This window comes from Bactrocera neohumeralis, chromosome 3 (assembly GCF_024586455.1).
Source record: "Bactrocera neohumeralis isolate Rockhampton chromosome 3, APGP_CSIRO_Bneo_wtdbg2-racon-allhic-juicebox.fasta_v2, whole genome shotgun sequence".
In the NCBI taxonomy this organism is placed as follows: domain Eukaryota; kingdom Metazoa; phylum Arthropoda; class Insecta; order Diptera; family Tephritidae; genus Bactrocera; species Bactrocera neohumeralis.
The window spans coordinates 39,291,087-39,311,864 of NC_065920.1; the positions used below are offsets into that span (position 1 = coordinate 39,291,087).

The 20,778-nt window shown below is 33.5% G+C and overlaps 1 protein-coding gene across 4 annotated transcripts; it reads left to right on the forward strand.

The window, feature by feature from the left end:
- The first annotated feature begins 4,321 nt into the window (after positions 1 to 4,321).
- Positions 4,322 to 19,515, forward strand: LOC126752649 (lipase member H-A). 4 transcript variants are annotated; one of them, XM_050463599.1, is made up of 9 exons: positions 4,322 to 4,476; positions 4,680 to 4,836; positions 10,308 to 10,340; positions 13,085 to 13,151; positions 17,463 to 17,712; positions 17,778 to 17,935; positions 18,402 to 18,616; positions 18,999 to 19,167; positions 19,241 to 19,515. In XM_050463599.1, exons 3-9 carry the CDS (start codon positions 10,313 to 10,315, stop codon positions 19,380 to 19,382), a joined length of 1,029 nt encoding a protein of 342 aa, XP_050319556.1. In that variant the 5' UTR covers positions 4,322 to 4,476; positions 4,680 to 4,836; positions 10,308 to 10,312; the 3' UTR covers positions 19,383 to 19,515. The 4 variants fall into 4 exon arrangements, with proteins under 4 accessions (XP_050319556.1, XP_050319555.1, XP_050319558.1 ...); XM_050463598.1 differs by lacking the exon at positions 4,680 to 4,836; XM_050463600.1 differs by lacking the exons at positions 4,322 to 4,476; positions 4,680 to 4,836 and adding an exon at positions 8,084 to 8,240.
- Positions 19,516 to 20,778: the final 1,263 nt, after the last annotated feature.

Consider the following 20,778-nt stretch of genomic DNA (forward strand, 5'->3'; position numbering starts at 1 on the left):
TTTATTTAATGTATTATTTTATATTTAGCAAACAATTGGGTATTAAATAAAGTTTATATTGCATTACAATGCGTCCGTAAATTATGTATGACATGTTCCCACTTTGCGTATTTTGTGAAGGATTAAAGATTGGACATTCTCAGTGTGGCTTTACACCTGAATAATCAACAACTGACCATATAATCAACACTCACCACCTTTTGGTAGATTTCAAAGCAGCTTTTGACAGCACGAAAAAGAACTGTCTTTATGCCACTATGTCTGAATTTGGTATTCCCGCAAAAATAACACGGTTGTGTAAACTGACGTTGAGCAACATCGAAAGCTCCGTCAGGATCGGGAAAGATCTCTCCGAGCCGAGTAAATGGGTCTGGTAGTGAACGACGACAGGGCGAAATATCGCCTGTCATCAAACAAACAGCCGTCGTACTCGTGATTGGCTTCCAGGTCAATGTTGGCAGTCATAAATTTGAAGTCGTAGATAGTTTCCTCTATCTTGGAACCAGTATTAACACCACCAACAATGCCAGCCCCGAAATCCAACGCAGAATAACTCTTGCCAACTCCGGACTGAGTAGGTAATTGACAAGGAAATTATTCCATTCTCCTCATTAATCCCATTCTGCTATATGGTGCAGGGATATGGACGATGACAATAGCTGTTGAGTCGACGTTACGAGTTTTCGAGAGAAAGGTTCTGCGGAAGATTTATGGCCCTTTACGCATTAACCACGGCGAATATCGTATTCGATGGAACGATGAGCTAATTGAGATATACGACGACGTTGGCACAGTTCAGCAAATCAAAAGACAGCGGCTATCGACGAAAACGCCCCAGCTCTAAAAATATTGAACGCAGTACCCGCCAGGGGAAGCAGAGAAAAAGGAAGACCTTCACTCCGTTGGAAAGCCCAGGTGGAGGAGGGCCTGGCTTCGCTTGGAATCTCCAATTAGCGCCACATCGGCTAAAACCGCGTAAGCGGTATCTACGCCAGTAAGGATAAAAAAGATGTTCCCACTTAAAATATATTGCAAACATTTGTAGCTTCAATTAATTATTCTTATTTAGTTGATTTACTGAATCTATCGTAGATTAAATTTTCATATAATTAACGCAAATCAATTCGTAACTCCAAAATTGTTTGGAGAGTATTTGTTGTCGCTACAACAACAACGACAGCCACCGTAAATCCATCCTTGCGGAAGGAAAAACGTTTACTAACAGATAAAATGTAAGCTAGTTTTCTAAAAAACTGATTAAAACGGCCATTGCTACTTGTTGCTGTTCTTTGAAACCACCGAACTCTTCACGCTACGTAATTCGTTGAGCTACAAATAATCTTCAATTGCGCTTTAAATACTGTAAAAGTTTAAACTGCTACCTATCCAGAACTAATTGACATCCCGACCATATGTGTGTTTCACCTACAACGAGCCTCTGCATAACATTAACCCTTTCTTTGAATGTCCTAGTAAAAACTCCCATCTAACACATCTTTACCTGTTACCTCAGCCCGCTGAAACAAGTTGACAACAACTGCGCAGATCTTTAAATGTAATCGGTTCTTTTGTGATCTTGCAAAAAATAAACTAATATAAAATCAGCAAGATATCAGTATTACTAAACCACTTGGATCCATTATTATAATAGGTGGAAAGTGTGGGAGTGTGATAATAGTGATATTGGTGTATTAAAGCTGTTGAGAAATAGCTATTACATAAAAAAGTTTTCCACAAAAGAACTTGATTTTGATCGGTCAGTTAAAAATTTTTTATATTTACGCCAAATTTCGTGAAGATAACTCGTCACATAAAAAAGTTTTCTATACACGACAATAATTTATGCCAAATTTCCTGAAAATAACTCATCAAATAAACAAGGGCTAAGCGGTACCTGGATGGCACACTCCAAATGCATTATTTAGGCAAAGTTTATCGTGTTATATTAGTTGCTTCTTGATTTGTACACTGGAAAGTGAAAGTATCAGACGGAATTTAAAATTGTGTTTTATGGTATGTCGGCGTGATTGCAGTCCGATTTCGCCCATTTTCGCACTGTTGCATAGGAATGTGAGAAAAATGTCAAATGTTTGAAATCGGTTGGGCGGATCTCGAGATATGTGATTTCGCCTGAAAGTGGGTGGGACCACACCCATCGTCTCATTTTGACACCGGTTCGTTAAGGTGTAAAATTGTATGTCCCTGTGGTGTTTCTTCTTCCTTATTGGCGTAGACATCGCTTAGGAGGTTATAGCCGAGTTTACAACAGCGCTCAAGTCGTTCTTCCTTTTCGCTGTTTGGCGCCAAAGTGTAGCCAAGTCCTTCTCCACCTGGTCTTTCCAACGGAGTGGAGGTCTTCCTCTTCCTCTGCTTCCACTTGGCGGGTACTGCGTCGAATACTTTCAGGCCTGGAGTGTTTTCATCCATTCGGACGACATGACCTAGCCACCGTAGCCGCTGTCTCTTAATTCGCTGAACTATCTCAATGTCGTCGGAAACTTGTACAGCCCATCGCTCCATTGAAGCGATATTCGCTGTTGCCAATGCACCAAAGACCATAAGTCTTCCGCATAACCTTTGTCTCGAAAGCTCGTAACTGTTTGTTTGATGACAGGAGATATTTCGTTTTGCCCTCGCTCACTACCAGACCCATTTGCTTCGCTTCCTTATCCAGGCTGACGAAAGCAGAACTAACGGCTAACTAACTAACTCTCTCGGTTTGATAATGTTTTTAACTTTTTTAAATGAAATAAGACGTCTTTTTCTGGAGTATTTGGAGCACCGAACCGTTAAGGACGAAAGCTGTTTAAGGTATAGAAAGAAAATATGTACTCAGAGATAGTTTTAATCCTTATGATGCAGATGATTAAGGGGGTAGCCTGCTTTAGAAGCTTCAAAAAATCGATTTTTTTATTGCTTAAATCTCTTTAAAAATTATCTAAGAATATGACCGCAAAGTTATAGATGGGAATTCGAAATATTATCGTAGCTAGAAGGGAAGTAGTGACCGATCATCTAGCAGATATATAGTACTTGTATGAGCGCTTGGGCAAAAAGCGAAAACTTTGAAGCGCGATTTCTCGATTTTTCATTTTTACGATTTTTCTTAATTGGCGGGCAGGATAGAAAAAAAACTGAAATCCTAGGGAATTGGGGCAAAGTTTATTATCTATGGCATTAAATTATCTTCTATTTAAACTAAAAAAAAACTAAGAAAAGTCAAGTTTGAACATATTTTTAAACAACATAAAGTAAAAGTTTTTTGGTCAAAAACCACTTTTTTTTTTTCAAATATTTTTAAAATTTTACACTTTTTTTTGAATTTTCTTAGTTTAACTAGAAGATAAACTATTAAAAAATATGGATCTCTTTGAATTTTTTGTTTCCGATAGAAATTGCGACCTGCACCCTGCCCGCCGTCCGAAAAATGCACATGCGAGATTCATCGGGCAATTGCTTCCCAAAGGCAGAATATCAAAGATTTCGTATCCAAAAAAGTTTGTGAAAGATGTTTAAATATATAACTATAAACCCCAGAAATTTCGCTTGAATCAATTATTTCTTTCTCTCCGAAAAAAATTCTCAAAAAAATCGATTTTTTTAAGCCTCGAAAGCAGGCTCCCCCCTTAAAGTGTCAGATTTCTGTATGATATGAAGACCAAGCAAATTAATACAAATTTTTCTCCAGCAAGGGTCAGCGTTCCAAACATTACTTCTTAGAAATCTAAAGTAACCACGCCCCAGTATTAGCTTCAATAAGATAAATATATCAATTTTGGCCAATGGATATTTCCATCAAAGTTACAAATTTATAGTATGTACGGTAACACGTTTTACATACAAACAAGAAAAACCGTTAACTTCTGTTATATTAGTTCCACCGAAGTAATAATACTCTTTACAAATACAATCTATTCCTTAGTCACTTTGTATGCTATAATGACTCGATCGAAACACTTTTTTGGAGATTACACAATTACCTTGGATAATAATCCACGCCAAATTTCTTGAATATTGACCATTCAGTTTGTGTAGCAGCTACATACATATGTATGTATGTATGTATATGGCGTTCCGATCTGAACAATCAACGAAAAAAATATATATATATTCATTCAATGAAATTTATTATGAAATACTTAGTACCTTTGCATTTCAAAGTCTAAATATTTGATCACCCTACTGTAGATAATATTGACATACTTATTTAGTATATAAAAACGTTTAAATGCTCTCGAGAGAGCTCCAAATATGGAGCAACAAATTCCGGTTGGTTGCCTGCAATAGACATTCGTAATATAATGTGATCAGTGCTTGCTCAAATCTGCGACCGGTAACAACTTGTTGAGCAAACGCGAATATTTAAATTATTGTTGCGCGTAGAGTGGCACACGAAATTGTTTTGGCGTATTTTCAAAGTGAGCAGTGCCCAACATTAGTTAACAAATCTCAGAAAATATATCAAACAATTAACAGGTACTCATACATAAATATGTACTCAAGCATACTTCTGCTTGTCGCGTGTATTTAAAAGTTTATTTGTGGAAATAAAACGTTCATTTATGAGAGCGTATAAACTATTTTATATACTTACATATGCATGTATGTATAAGCGTACATACATATGTATTTATTATTAAAGTTTAATATTGCTTTATTGTTATTGAATCATTATGTAGAAACTTATAACAAACCAATTATTAAGTTGCCAAACCGAAAACTGATTAGTTCAGACAGCCTGTTATTGAAACGAATAACTGTGCAAGAATTTCACTGTGAAGTTGTATGTCTGAGCCAAGTTTCCTCTTCGTTGAGAGCTCAAATAAAAGGACACCTGTAAGTTGGTTAGAAACTGTAGCGGCAAGGTTAAGTAAAAATTTAAATTGTCGACAATTGTCGAAAGCCGAGTCAGCTTATTACTTTTAACATATTTTTCACAGTATCAAAATTTTATGGTAATGAACAAAATATTACTGAACTAATGGTTTTTTATTTAGTATGGAATTAAACTTGTGCAAAGTTCATTGTCTTATGAGAATTAAATGCAAAACGTTTCGGCAAAAGACTCTGTACTTCATTGTTTTTATCTACACACATATACATATGTACATACATATGTATGTGTACTTATGCATTTACTTACAGCCGTTGGCAGCTTATTAGAAACGACACTCATTTTGAAGTAAATGATGTTATTTCCCAATAAATCAGGTATATTTATTGTATTTTCACTTATTTTATTGAAACCTACGTTAAACTTAAACTCTAATAGTAAAAATTTTCTTTAAAATTCGTTTTTGTTTTGAAGATTTTAACAGAAACATGTGGAATAAACGATTTGGGTACGACAACTAATTAGAAATGAAAATATTTTATTAACAAAAACTAAAGATATTACAAAAACTTGCTTACTTTCAGTTAGTATTTTGTTGGTTATCTCTTTTACTTTAATTTTGCTTTAAATCGATTCCGAATTTACGTTATAAGACTCTGACAGCGCATCAATGGTGTAGCTTGCGATGCCGTTCTAATTTCATCACAAAGAACATCCATAATTGGCATAATTTTGGTGCATATGGCTCTTTTAGCATTACCCAAAGATGTTCTATTGGGTTTAAGTCAGGGCTAAACGATTATCACTCCAAAACATTGATAGAATTTTCATTAAAAAACTTTTATGTCAACTTAGACTTATGCTTTGAATTGTTATCTTCCTTATAACTGACAAATTTTCCTCAGCCCATGGCAACATGACATTTTTTAGGATGTCGACGTATTTCTCCTTGTTTAAATTTCCCTTAATCTTATGGAATGGACCAACACCGTTCCAGATAAAACATCCCTACATCGTGATTGATCCTCCACCATACTCAACTACGCGCGGAACAAAGCGTGGATGAAGTTCTTGAATTATTGGACGGCGAATACATATACCTTCGACCATCAGGACCTAAGCGATTAATTTTTGTTACATCGTTCCAAATGACCCACCTCCGTTGATTTGTTATCTTAGACCAATAAGAGTTGGCAAAGCCTACGCGTCGTTTATGCGAATTTTAGTCAGAAGTGGGTTCCTGCGTGCTGCCCTACCGTGAAGTCCAGATACGACCAAACACCGGGAAATTGTTTTCTTGGATAGTTGGCCATTATATTCGTCTTGATATTTCACGTTTTTGGGACTCTTCGAGAGATAGTGTTAATTCTGCGGTATATTTCTGTTGAAGTTTTTCGGGTTTTTTCTTCGCGTGCAATATTGAAAATAGTTTTAAACTTCTGTATATGCTTAAGGACATTCAAACAATTTTTTTGAGCATTTGACCTTATTCGAAATTTCTTTGCACATCTTTCCAGACCGACAAAGGTCAAAAATGTAGCTGCGAAGGGTAGGTGTACAGCTGCAGCATTTCCTCATTAAAAAACTTAAATAATACATTTTAATATATTTTAAACCATAACTTTGAAACACACCCTTACCAGAAATAAATAATATTATTAATAAAAATTAACGCATTCTTTAAACAACTGTTTCAAATCAGCTGTTGCACTTAATTCACCTCCTATACCGTAACGCATTTACTATTTGGGAAAAATTCAGAGAACTTTAACTTCACAACTACAAAACAGAGTGAATTTAGTAGTAAATAGAGTAATACGAACAATTTTTTTTAGGAATATATCAAACATTTTTATCATTATACTCATCAGCCACCTACAAAAAATGGAGCGTTTCTAATTAGCTGTCAACAGCTGTATGTATATGTACCTACTTTTTATACCATATTTATATATCCTCAAGCTGTAAACATAAGAATGTGAGTATATGTGTATATACATATGTATATGTATATGCATTAGGGTGTCGGTTATTTCCCAAGTTGGCTTTTTTCTTTTGCTAACACCCTCTGAAGTAAAACAGCTCTCTATTTTCAATTTAGTCCGTGACAAAATCATATTCCTCTTCCCATGAACATAATATAAGTAGTTCTAGTTTTATTCGTCACATCGGGTCATGCTATACCTTTTTGGAAAGCTCATTTCGCGCTAACACGTGTTTGATTGTTTGTCGTTTCTTTTAAGTCGTTCGTGAGTTATAGCGTCACAAACATGGAGCAAAATAAGGAGAAAACACGGCTTATTTTACAATACTACTACGATAAAGGCAAAACTGCATCTCAAGCCGCCAATAAAATTTTTGCAGTTTATGGACCCGATACAGTTTCCATTTCCACCGCATAACGATGGTTTCAACGTTTTCGTTCTGGTGTAGAGGTGGTCGAAGATGCGCCACGCTCCGGAAGGCCTGTCGTCCAAAATTGCGATAAAATCGCTGAATTGGTCGAAAGAGACCGGCATAGTAGCAGCCGTAGCATTGGTCAAGAGCTGGGCATGAGTCATCAAAAATTCATTTCAATTTCAATAAAAAAAAAATCAATACAAGTACCGCAAGACTTTTTTGACAACCCATTGTGATTTTTCGATATCAAACATCATTAAACAAGTAAATCTACAACTTATTATTTTTTCGCACCAACACAAATTACAAGTATATTCTGAAGTTGTAGGCCAAATCCTCTCCATACCGAAAAACGAATATGTGATGTAAAGTTAGCCAACAAAGGCCATAAACATAATAATGTGCCTTTGATTAGTGAGATATCACACTCACTAAACGATATACATGCATATGTATGTACGTATGCATGGTATAAAGGCAAAAAGTTAATCGCTCCATTTGCAATGAACGATAGTCAGATATATTGAAATCAAATAGTCTCGTCATTTTAATCATTATGTATAACCCTATATACATAAGGTTGCGTGCGCTTAAAAACTCCAAAAATAGGGTTTATACTAATATATTCATATATTGCAGTATGTGATTATTTATACATACATACATATGTATGTATTTATAGGCGCATATGGAAGTGTAATAAAAATACATATGTATTTGTTGTTAAAATCGCATTGCACATTATCAAATGAACATTATGGAATTTAATCTAAAGTTTAGAATAATAAAAAAATTTGCAATTTATTACATTATAACTTTTTTTCGTACGCAAAAAATTGGATTTTTAAGCCTAGGGTTACTTAGTGCCGCAATCAATTGTTCAATATTGTAAAATAGGAATCGGTGCCGCCGTAAAAAGTTCTTCAGACGCACTCGCCAAATATTAGAATTTTAGTGTTTCTTATCTATCTACATATATTTGGAAAATCACCGCCGATAACCTGAGGTGAAGTGGATTTGTTTATTATTTATAAACGTATTTATATATTTTTATGTACATTCATGAGTATGTGAGTATTCAAGCAAATTAATTATCGCACATTTTTTTTGAAATCCTAAAGAATACCTCACATACTATTTTAATCTTCCTTTTAATGAAAAGATAGGGTAACTTATAATTTTACATAACATGTTAATTATCCAAAATATGTATTTATATTTTCTATATTTCTACATTAATAAGGAAAAAAATTAATATAACGGAATGTTGTAGTTAGGAGATACATATGCACGTACATATGTACATACATATATGAGTTGAATAGTGTATATAAACAAGTATGTATATATACATATGCAAATACCAAAAAAAGCATTAATACTAATAAATTTGTAAAGTATCGATACCGAGTACTACTGAGATTCAGAACTAAAAAGTTCTTAAGTACCCATTCACATACAACTTTTCTCGCTTTGCGTGGCAGTCCATACTGAAGCAAGGAACGCAAAAAAGAAAGGGTATGCCAGAATGAAGGCTTTCGGAGTTCTTTTTAACAAAAATGGCGACGTTTGCTTTCCAAAGCGTAAAAAGATAAGCGTTGCCCAATATCTTGCTTGGCTTTGCGCCAAAAGTTTTTGTGTGATCGTACGCATACAAAAGCGTACATCGAACTTTTCTGTCAAAACAAATGTCTGACGCAAAGTGGAGCAAAAATCCTATGTGAATTGGCCATGAGAATGCTTAAATTATTAAAATATATCTTTTCCTAAGCACTTTCGGAAGATTTGTATTACAGATGGGCTATAACTAAACTTCAAATTAAGACGCAAAACTGTGGACTGCAAATTTTCAAAAATAGGTATGCTACCGATTCTGAAAGGTTTAATGTACATATCTGACAAACCACTAGGAAATACAGCCACACATTTAAACGTAAATCCTTCGTTGTTATGTTCAGTGTACAATTTTATTTTTGTTAAAAAAAAAATACCAGACCTAAAAGCTTTTAGGCATCAAATTATTGTATATGTACTGTATGGGTATTTGAACATATGTAACTATGTATGTGCTTGCTAGTCAGCAAAATTTCTATTATAGAACTACATTATAATTGAAGCCTAGGGCTAATCTTAAAAAGTAAGGCCTAACCGCAAAACGGCGCGAGTATAAATTTCACAGATGTGACACACAACGAATACTTTCAAAATGAGATTGATAGAAAAAGCTTTCGTCTATAACCTAGTTCACTGGATGATTTAATACCGAAAATGTGCCAAATCACAAAACGAATTATTCCAACTCTTCGATATGTAGTTACGGAGGGAAGGTAAAAATGTTAGAAAACTCATAGAAACTACTCAATATGATTAAGTGAATTGTAATCAATAAAAAACTTAATTCAGAAATTTTCGGTGATATGTACGTTGTTTTGCATTTGTTTTGTATATACTTTTTTGTATACTTTATGCCGAATATGTGGTTGGTGTGTAAGTAATCTTCAAAAGACTACCGTTGAAAGGTGTTGTACACCTTAGTAATTGGAAAAGCTAACTCAATCATTTCATATATTTCTCTTTCCCAAATACATCCTAAATAACGATTTCCGACTTTCCTGATGTTTTAAAGCCGTTTATGTTGGTCAGTGTACTTCCTGATATTGACCGTAGTCTAATCCTCGTACCCCTAATATAATGATGTTAATTACGATTGTCTGGTTGACTTTTTGCTTATTTGCTTAATATATTAAATTTAGCTACCAACACCTGAAAGTATTTCTCCGGCTTTGATCCTAGCAAATTGCGAGGAGTAAAAAATGTTCGATTGCACTCGAACTTAGCCCTTCCTCACTTTTTTATCATACACTCCCGGAAATAATTCCATTTTGACCATAATTTTGTACGGTTACTTTTTTCATTTTTAATTTCGTTTTATGTAAGATCAGTAAATGAGTGTTGGTTAGAGTACACATTAGATAAATGCTTATCTATAATCACAATTTTATTTAATTTATTATGTATGTAAAATTAGTATTACTTATTATTGTAATTAATTACTTTTTGTTATCTATTTTAGCCACTATGTTCAAAGCTGTAAAAATTAAGTCAAGTAAGTACCTAAAATTATTTATGGAGAATTTTAACTAAAAATTAAAGTAAATTGAACCTTAAACTAATTTCGAAGATCGTAAAGACGGAACTTAGCAAAATAAGCAGTCTGCTGTCGAGTTGATAGTCCGTGAACTGACAGCGATTAACCGTGTCTGCTTGACCATTGACAATTCAAATTCGAAGTACAGTCGACGCTCAGATATTCCAACCACTTTGTTTTTAAGACACAAAAACTATCTAATAAAGAGTAAGGGTCTGCTGTCGAGTTGATATTATTTTCTTGAGAAAAGTGAATCACCGTTCGATCCCGCAAAATTTTTTTTTTTTTTTTTTTAATTTTAGAACTGAACTTAATTTTTCTTTATTAGAAATTTTGTGAAAACAATCATGAAAAATCCGAGATGTCATCTCATTTTGTTTTTAAGTTGTAATGAAGTGGATTATTCTATTCACCAGTAGCACTAATTTATGTAATCCAGCAGTGTTTGCTCCATGTAAGATTGAAAATCGTCCCTTCTGAATTTTATATGGGGGTTCTGTTTTTCGAATGTTTCGCATCTTTTACTGATTTTATTGTTGTATTGTTGTTTACTATTAAAGGGTCAGTAGGGTAATCTTTTTTCAAAAAAAATTTTTTTTTTACATTTTCTGTTCCCTTATACCCTTAGAATTAATGTAGAAACCCACTTTACCATTGGAAAGTTTCGAAAAAGGCCCAAAAATAATAATATCGCTCGACGTTCGGAGCGCTCGGAGTGCACACCTGGCACTTTAAACGCGTTTTTCTCAAAACACACTTTTTTAAACTGGCGGACATGATGCCGGTCAAACTACCCAACCGATTTGCTTATTTTTTTTTAATGTTCACAAAACGCCTGGCTATCGTCCCTATTTCATAATTCATAATTTTTTATAATTTATTGACAATGTTATGATAATATTTATGTAAAAAAACATGGGAAAAATTAAAAAAAAAAACGTTAATTACTTTTTTATTTATTTGCATTTTTTCATGATTCTAGTAAGGACGATAACCATTCACGTCCTTTTTAAGAATAAATTGGGTTTTTGTGTTTCCGATGATCCAAACATGAGAAATCGTGTCCGCCAGTGAAAAAACGCATCTCATTCAAATGTAGATACATCAGTGCGACGACGAATAGCAAATGACATAAATAATGTGGCTATAAACCCCCTTTTAGTTTTATTTTGTACAAACAAAATAATAGTTTGATTATCGATTGTATCAAATACGCGCAGAAATTCAAATTTTCAATTCTGATTCTAATTTATGGAAATTCTAATTACTGAGGTTTCAAACCTCTGAGCGTCCACTGTATTGCTGATGTATTTTTTTATTTGTTGTAAGGTTTGTAAGATAAAATTTAATTGAAAAAGTTTACACCTCAGCCAGAAAAGGTAAGAAATAATTATATTAAAGAAGTTTTTATGTATGCTCTTATTTATTTTCTGATCCTGATATACTTGCTCTTAACAATTTTCTTACTCACATAATCATCAAATAAGTACAATGTGCAAATTGATGAGATAACATAGCAAAGAATCTGTCAAAACTAAAGTTCAATCTGTAATGATCGTGTGAGTGGAGTAAAGATCAGATATAAAAACCTTTTTATAACTCTTTTATTAGCTTCACCTGAATGTTTGTATTTTTGTAGGTTTGTATAGTATGTATATTCTTAACTGTTTTAGTGGCACAGAAACTGAATGTGACTATGACAAAGGAATCAACATTTTGATAGGCACTGCAAAAACATACAAAAAATTGCCTTTAAACAATGCAATTAAAAGCATCAACCGCCATTTAAATAAATCCTTAAAGAAAGTGAAAACACCAGAGGTGGCTAACGGATAAAAAAAACTTAAAACAAACATATAAACAAATGCATATTTAACTAAAAAGTGAAAAATAGACACATTAAAAAAACTAAAAAGTAAACTTTTAAAACTCTTCAAACTAAAATGTAAAAAATTATTCTTAATATAAACTGAGATTAATTATAACCCAAGAATAATTGTATGTATATTATTACTGTGAGAAAAGCGCGATGTGCTTTGTACCATATTTTTCGTATTTCGAGCATGCCATTTTTCACACAATAAAAGAAGCAATTTACGGTCAATATTACTGTCAGTTTATATTAAGAATTATTTTTCACTTTTTAGTCTAAAGTGGTTTAAAAGCGTGTTTCTAGATTTCTAAACTATACTTCTAGTGATTCAAATTATCATCGTTATTTACAAAGAAAGGAAAATTGCCTAGATTTTATACGACAAAATTAGTGCACATATACTAGTTTCCTACTCTTTCTTTCGTAATCAATGTAGTAGTTGAATAAAATAAAAAAATAAGAAAAAACACAATACTATAATAAAAACTTTAATATTCGTGAGATCTATGTATGTATGTATGTTTCATCGAAAAGCCTATATGTATACCCATTTATTAGTTAACTATCGAAGATGATATACAAAAATAATCGTACAGCTGAGCTTGATTTCGCAAAAAGGAATTTTAATCTGAACATGAACAAATACATGGGTGGGTTGAAACTGGGTCGCGTACCAAACGCAGAACGATTAAATTCATAGTTTTTTACCGACAATGTAAAATAAAAATGGGCAATAATGAAGTGACGAAGTGGATACATTTTAAAGTTATTAGTTTCATCAAATATATTTTATAATTAAACGATTCTAATCTTTATACAATTTTTACAGGATTATTAATGGGCTTGAAAACGGCTCATGCGGATCTAACAATTGTGAAGTTAATACACTTTTATGGGTAAGTTTTTAAACTATCGCATCATGTTGCATAGAGCATTATGTGAACAAACTTATTATGTTGTTACTACATATACATACATATAATAGTTCCACTAGCCCCATATATGTACATACATATATACATACATACCTAATATAATAATTTTCAATCTTCTGGTTGGATTTGTACCCATATATCGGCCAATATGTTATCTTAGCAAAATTAGGTATTTTATAATGTTAGGCATGTGATGTCGAAAATGGGTGAAATTTGTCCGTGAATGCCGAATATATTGGTCAAATTATATATTATGCTGACCCAGACGTATTATATTTTACTGAAATTGAGTTGATATATTAAATCAAACATAATATGGTATAATGATATTGACTTGCATAATAAATTTGTTATTAACTCAATTGAAATTTTTTTTTGTGAAAGAATTTATTATAGGAACAGGAATATTCATTTAATTCATTGACATCATACTTTAGATTTATGTATTTAAGTTAAGATTTATAAACATTCAATTTGTCTGAATTATTTTAAAATCCTGGCCAACTCTGGCTCAAGTCCTTACGTGAATACTTTCAAATGAAAAGTTTAAAACCATTTGTCCCTTCTTTCACTAAATGCATTGCTTCACGCAAAAAAACTGTTTTAAAAACGATAACTGTGGTTGTAACAATACATACATAGATGATGTAATGTAAACCATAACTAAGCACTAAAATAGGATATACAGCTGGAATTTGGCACAGAAGATTGCAAGGGGCATCTGTGGGCTGAAAATTTTGAAAATTCTCTAATAGGTTCAATGTAAATATCTTCTAGACCACTATAGCTGCAATAACCAAATTCGGTTAAGATAATTGTTATAAGAACTATTACCAACAGTGTGAAAATGGATGAAATTCCGCCCAATCACCATATAACAGTACTGTTAAAAACTACTTAAAGCGCGATAAATCAATAACTAAATATGCCAGAGACATTAAATTTAACCCTCGAGATGGTTTGAGAGGGCTTCAAAGAAGCCGATGTAAAAATTGGATGACGGGCATGGTACCGCGCACCTTTAGGTAAAATCACATATCTCAGAACCTGCTCGACCGACTTCAACGAAATTTGGTACATAACATTATAATAATTATTTTTTCACATGGACGAAATCGCATTGCAACCACTCTTCTTGCCATATAACACAATTTTAAATTTCATTTGATTTTTTCACCTTATGACCAAAAATTGTTCAAATAAAACAAATCCTGTTTAAGCTCCTAGGTACCGAATATTTGAACCCCAGTACTTATAGTTTACTTTTTACCGCAAATATCGGTCAATGTGTGAGATATATAATTGAAATTCAGGCATAATGTTTTTCAGACAATGGTATGTCTGTGTGTCAAAAATGGGTTATGATTTTATACTTCAGATAACAGCCAATTTGTGAGTTATCTCCATACAAATAATAGAGCGTTTTACTGATAACAATGTGTCTTTGTCTTAAATAAACTTGGGCGAAAACCTGACCTAGCCCCCACATAACAAACATATAACATCCGAGTAACTTTGCTTCATAGAGAACATTTTATTAGTATGTGACATACATACATACATATGTAGTATTGGCAAAAGTATATTTCCCATACACCAATTACACGTACATATGTATGTATGTATAATGATTTCGTTTTTCGAACAAACCTTTTGTTCGGTCATTGTTTGTATATATGTACAACTGAACTTCCATATTTCAAACTTCTATAACTCAATGTTCTCCATAACTTGAACTCTTGAATTGGCAATAGGATACATTTCATACAGATTTCGTTCCATAACTCGAAACCTCTCTAACTCGAAATTTTTTTGTGGATTATGATGATTCGAGTTAGAGAAGTCAACTGTATACATATTTGCTTGGATTTCTATCCTTTGGTTGTGGTTTGCACCTTAAGATATTTCCTTGGCTTTGATTCTTGCAAGTTGAAAGAATTATGCAATTTTCAAAGATAATATTTAATATTACTAATATGTATGAAGGTAGATAAACTTCATTTTATCAATAATCTTTATAAGTTTTAATAATAAAATTTTTAATTCAGCGCAATTCGGCGTACAATATTCTTGTATTTGGAAACTGATTTCTGTCGCCAATATAACTTAATTACTGAGGTTACGAACCAAGTTATTACTAACTTGCCAATTAATTAATTGTTTTGCGAGGTCTATTGTCGGGCTGTTTAACATATCGCGTATTTGGTTGCAGTTCTATTCTATCGTTTTCAACTGAAGCAGTTGTCCCGAAAATATTTGTGTTGATTTTGCAAATTATACCCGCAGTACGGTCAATAAAAACTTCGCCATAAGGATTACAGTTTGAAACATAGTAAGTTTATCTCATCGGCGAACGTATAGTGAGTAACAGAGAGCTGCAACGAGTAATAAATTTTTGTTTATACTTAAGTACTGATCCGTTACTCTGTCTGATTCTGTCAGTTCAGTTCATGTACACGAAGCGCACTGTTTGCCTTCAAATCGGCGATAGAGAACAACTTTGAATCAATAGCGATCAGCTTATACCTGATTTGTTTATGAACGTTCGTATCAGTAGAAAATACTCGAAGTGATGCAAACTCATGCTTCAATGGTTGAAATGATCGACAGAGTTTGCTTTGTATATCATCCCCCAAACACTGATTTACTAGTGCACTTTTGTTCTATTTCAAATACATATGTTTTTATATATATACATGTATGTATGTATATACATATGATATACATATGTATAATGAAAATTCCATACATACATACAAGAAATGTATGTATATATGTATGTACATACGTACTCGACGGAATTTCCATTGTTTACGCATCGAAAATTTGTAACATGTGCACATTTTCAAAGCTGATACATTTTTTGCCACACATGATTCAAATCAGTCCAGCAGAAAATTGTTGTTGTTTGCTGTATTCATAGATTTACCCATAGATTTACTCGTAGATTTACTTATAGTTTACCCAAAGTTTCACTTCAATTCAAACAATCGTCGCAACGCTATGAACTGACATGATACGATTGCAACCGAAGCCAGCCATACCGCTTACACGATCGTGATTGCCGAAGAACAGATTGTTCGTGTTGCATCAGGTCAATTGACGCTGGCGGTTACTCGAATTGATTAACAATGTTGTCTATGCTGAACTGAATTGATTTGATTGTGTTTTTGGCATGACTGTTTGTTCTGATTTTATCATACTCGTTGCAGCTCTCTGGTGAGTAATAACCAAAAATCCTTGCCGCTTAAATTTTGCATTGTTCAGTGTAATGTTTCGAGTGTTGGAGTTTTAATTTCTTTCTCAGCATTTTACTTAAAATAATATTATTTTTTTGTATTATAAACCCATAATTATGTGTTTAAATTTTTAAATTCTTTAGTAATGAATTGTTTTGACTTTTAATCAAATTGAGATACAAACTATCTTATCTTTTAAATTGGATTAGCCTGAACACAGTGTGCTAAATTTTACTAAAATCGGTTCAGAATTGATAAGAAAATAAAAATTGTAATTGAAATTTGTATTATAGATGAAGTTATTTGAAATATTTAAAATGTCTTGTATTATTAATATATAAAATAATTTATGATAAATACAAACTATTATGAAAAGAAAATATTTGATTTAAAAAACTTTTTGATTTGAAAAAAACACCTTATTTTTTTAGTGGAGTTCTCATCGATGTTATCTAAAAATTCTATTGAGTTCTAATAGAACTCTCATAAACGCATTCAGGATTTCTGACTCTTCTTCAGTATGAACTGAAGATGCTGAAGTAGTTGTTAGAAAAAATTATGATAACTTCTCTATATATTTTCAATCAAAATATGGTCAATTCATCGTAGAGCTCTTGGAGTATTGAAATATTTCGAATCGCATATTTGTGTAATATTGTGTGATCACTTAATTTTCGAAAATTAATTATTATTAATTTTTGTATTCCTTCATCATTCAAACCCTTTTTTGTTACCACATGTATTAAAACGTTTAAGGAAGAAATCGGGTTTAAAATTATGGCATTGTGGTCAAATTTAACTGTGCTAAATACTACATTTAAAGTGCAAGAAAACTTGGTAGTTTCGAACATTACCGCTATATGAAAGGTAGAAGTTATCTCAATTTCTCCTCAAATCACTGCATGTGCTTACAGATCAACGAATAATCGTATAAACGAAGTTCAATTCTTTTCATCACTTTGATATGATATATCCATTTCGACGTAATTGAAAACAGTCAACACTAACAATATTTTCAAAAATTATATTACAGCCCAACCTATGCCGACAGCAACATTTTTAATATAGATGACTACAAATCAATGTTAGAAGATTCTAACTTCTCTAAAACAAAGAATACAGTACTATATTTACATGGTTATCTTGAGGACGCGGACATTGAGAGTGTACATGTGATTGTGGATGCGTATCTCCAACGAAACGATGTCAATCTAATTGTATTGGATTGGGGTGAATTAGCCAATGGCAATTATATGTTTGACGCTGTAGTCAATTGTAAGCAGGTAATTGATTTGATTAAAGCAACCGGAGTTTTATTAAAACACAATCAATCCAAAACTAATTAAAGCTTGCATCCGTTTTGGCGAGAAATTTAATTGCCATGTTTGAGATGGGCTTGGACATAGACAAGTTCCATATAGTAGGACATTCACTAGGCGGACAAATGGCTGGCATAATTGGACGAGAAGTATACAGGCGTAACGGCAAAACGAAAAAACTTCCCAGGTATTGCCCGAAGTATTACTGTTATGTAAAAGTATTCAAGTATTTTAAACATTTTTAATGTTGATCTATAATTATTTTTTTGTGAATTGATAATTAACTTAATTCAATCGAAAACTAAACGGTTTGACAAAAATATTTTTTATGGCAAATTTTTATGGGTATTTTTATTAAATTTTTTTTTTGTTTCTAAAAGTATCGGAGTTGATAGCTCGTGATTCCGTAGTTTTATTCTGTAAAAGTAAAATCTTGCAATATTACCAAATTACAACGTTAACGATGCCCTAATGAAAACATCTACAAATCTGCATTTAAAACATCAGCTGAAAATTGCCATTAAATGCTAATTTCGAACACTAGAGAGATTAAAATAGAAAGTATACTTAAGACGTAGCAATTGAAAAATCTCCCATTCCCATGTATCGTAGTACATACTCGTAGTATAACTTGTTCTTAAATTTTTTCAAAGGCTTTCTGCATTAGATCCTGCATTTCCTTTATTTTATGGAACGTTCTCGTATCATTTGAGTAAACATGATGCAGATTTTGTTGATGTAATCCATACTGACGCCTGGATATATGGGGCTCCAGTAAGTACTGGGACCGCAGATTTTTGGCCCAATGGTGGTACAACATTACAACCCGGCTGCCCGAAAAGAAATTATAAGCTTCTTTCAGATAACGGTGAGTTATGTTACGTTTCTTATAAGATTATTATATAATTATGTACTTATAACAGAAATGTCCCCGAGTGGCTATTCCGTGGTTAGGGAGCAAGCTTGTGAGATAATTTGAATATTTCACGAAATACGAAAACAAGCCTTTTGAAGAAAAAAATTCCAAGTTGCAAAAAACAAAAATCTATCTAATTTAAAAATTAAATTTAAACACTCCATTTGTCAATTTTTAACTTAAATAATTTTTTTATTCATATTAATGTTTTATTATTGTCATTGAAACGTAAAATATATTTCTTTGAAATGTTAAAATCCCTTAACATAAGTAACTTCACATCTCCTGTTTGCCTGGAACATCGTTAATTAATTCGACTTACCGCTTTTTACAGATTTATCTAGTCATCGCCGATCTTGGTGGTTTTGGGCCGAAAGCGTCAAGAAAGAATTCCCATACCATTTTTATGCTGTTAAGGCAAAGAACTGGGCCGATTTTAAAAATGGCAAATACGTCGATAATGAGGAGCAGCGTGTTGTGATGGGTCATGACTGCCCCACGAAGTACATACATATATATTTAATTTCAACAATGTGCAAAGTTTTTTTTTTTAACTATCCCCTTTACATTTTTAAGCATTACTGGAGACTACTATTTACAAACTAATGGCATACAACCTTATGCAAGAGATATGGCTGGCATAACCTATGTTCATCCTGCAAAACTGGTTGGAAACAGTCCCACGGAGAATGAAGGCGTTGAGACGTCGAAAACATAATACTTAGATCTTCTGCTAGTATTAGTATATGTCCAACAATTCTCATTTTGTATAAAATCGTGTAAATATATTAATGTGTATCGTTTAATAACTTTGTTTATGAATATATGTATGTATATCTTCTTCTTCTTAATTGGCGTAGACACCGCTTACGCGATTATAGCCGAGTTAACAACAGCGCGCCAGTCGTTTCTTCTTTTCACTACGTGGCGCCAATTGGATATTCCAAGCGTAGCCAGGTCACCTGGTCCTTCCAACGGTGTGGAGGTCTTCCTCTTCCTCTGCTTCCCCCGGCGGGTACTGCGTCGATTACTTTCAGAGCTGTATTGTTTTCGTCCATCCGGACAACATGACCTAGCCAGCGAAGCCGCTGTCTTTTAATTCGCTGACCTATGTCAATGTCGTCGTATATCTCGTACACCTCATCGTTCCATCGAATACGATATTCGCCGTGGCCAACGCGCAAAGGACCATAAATCTTTCGCAGAACTTTTCTCTCGAAAACTCGCAACGTCGACTCATCAGTTGTTGACATCGTCCAAGCCTCTGCATCATATAGCAGGACGGGAGTTATGAGTGACTTATAGAGTTTGGTTTTTGTTTGTCCAGAGAGGACTTTGCTTCTCAATTGCCCACTCAGTCCGAAGTAGCACCTGTTGGCAAGAGTTATCCTACGTTGGATTTCCGGTCTGACATTGTTGGTGGAGATATTTCGTCTTGCCCTCGTTCACTGTCAGACCCATTTGCCTTACTTCCTTGTCTAGTCTGGAGAAAGCAGAACTAACGGCGCGGGTGTTGAGGCCGATGATACCAATATCATCGGCATACGCCAGCAGCTGTACGCTCTTATAGAAGATTGTACCTGCTCGATTAAGTTCTGCAGCTCGAATTATTTTCTCCAGCAGCAGATTGAAGAAGTCAAGAAGAAACCCCCCTTTCTCTTCCGAGGCTGTTGGTAGTTTTTCGTTGGATGCGATTTTTACGTGGCGGGTAACAAAATCCAGCGCTCAACCCTATGAAGGGGATGTTTCGCCTTCTCACTTTAGCTCGCCTTCGAACGGATGTTCTTAGGCTACCCAGAGGATACTTGGTCAAAGACCGGAAGTCGTGAGCTGCTTGAGCCATGTGTAAAAGAATCGTTTCTGGTCACTCCCAAAGTATACATACATACTTATGTATGTACATTTCTACATCTTTACGCGAGTTTTGGCATAACTTTTTATATACATAAATCTAACTGTGTCACATTTCAAAAGACCTGGAAATTAAAAAATGTTAATTATTTTTAGTAAGTCGATAATGTTTGCGGTGGTCCGCCTTCAAAGCTACATATGTATATTAAAAACAAATAAAAATGTAAACTTCGGTTGCACCGATGCTATAGTACCCTTCACAA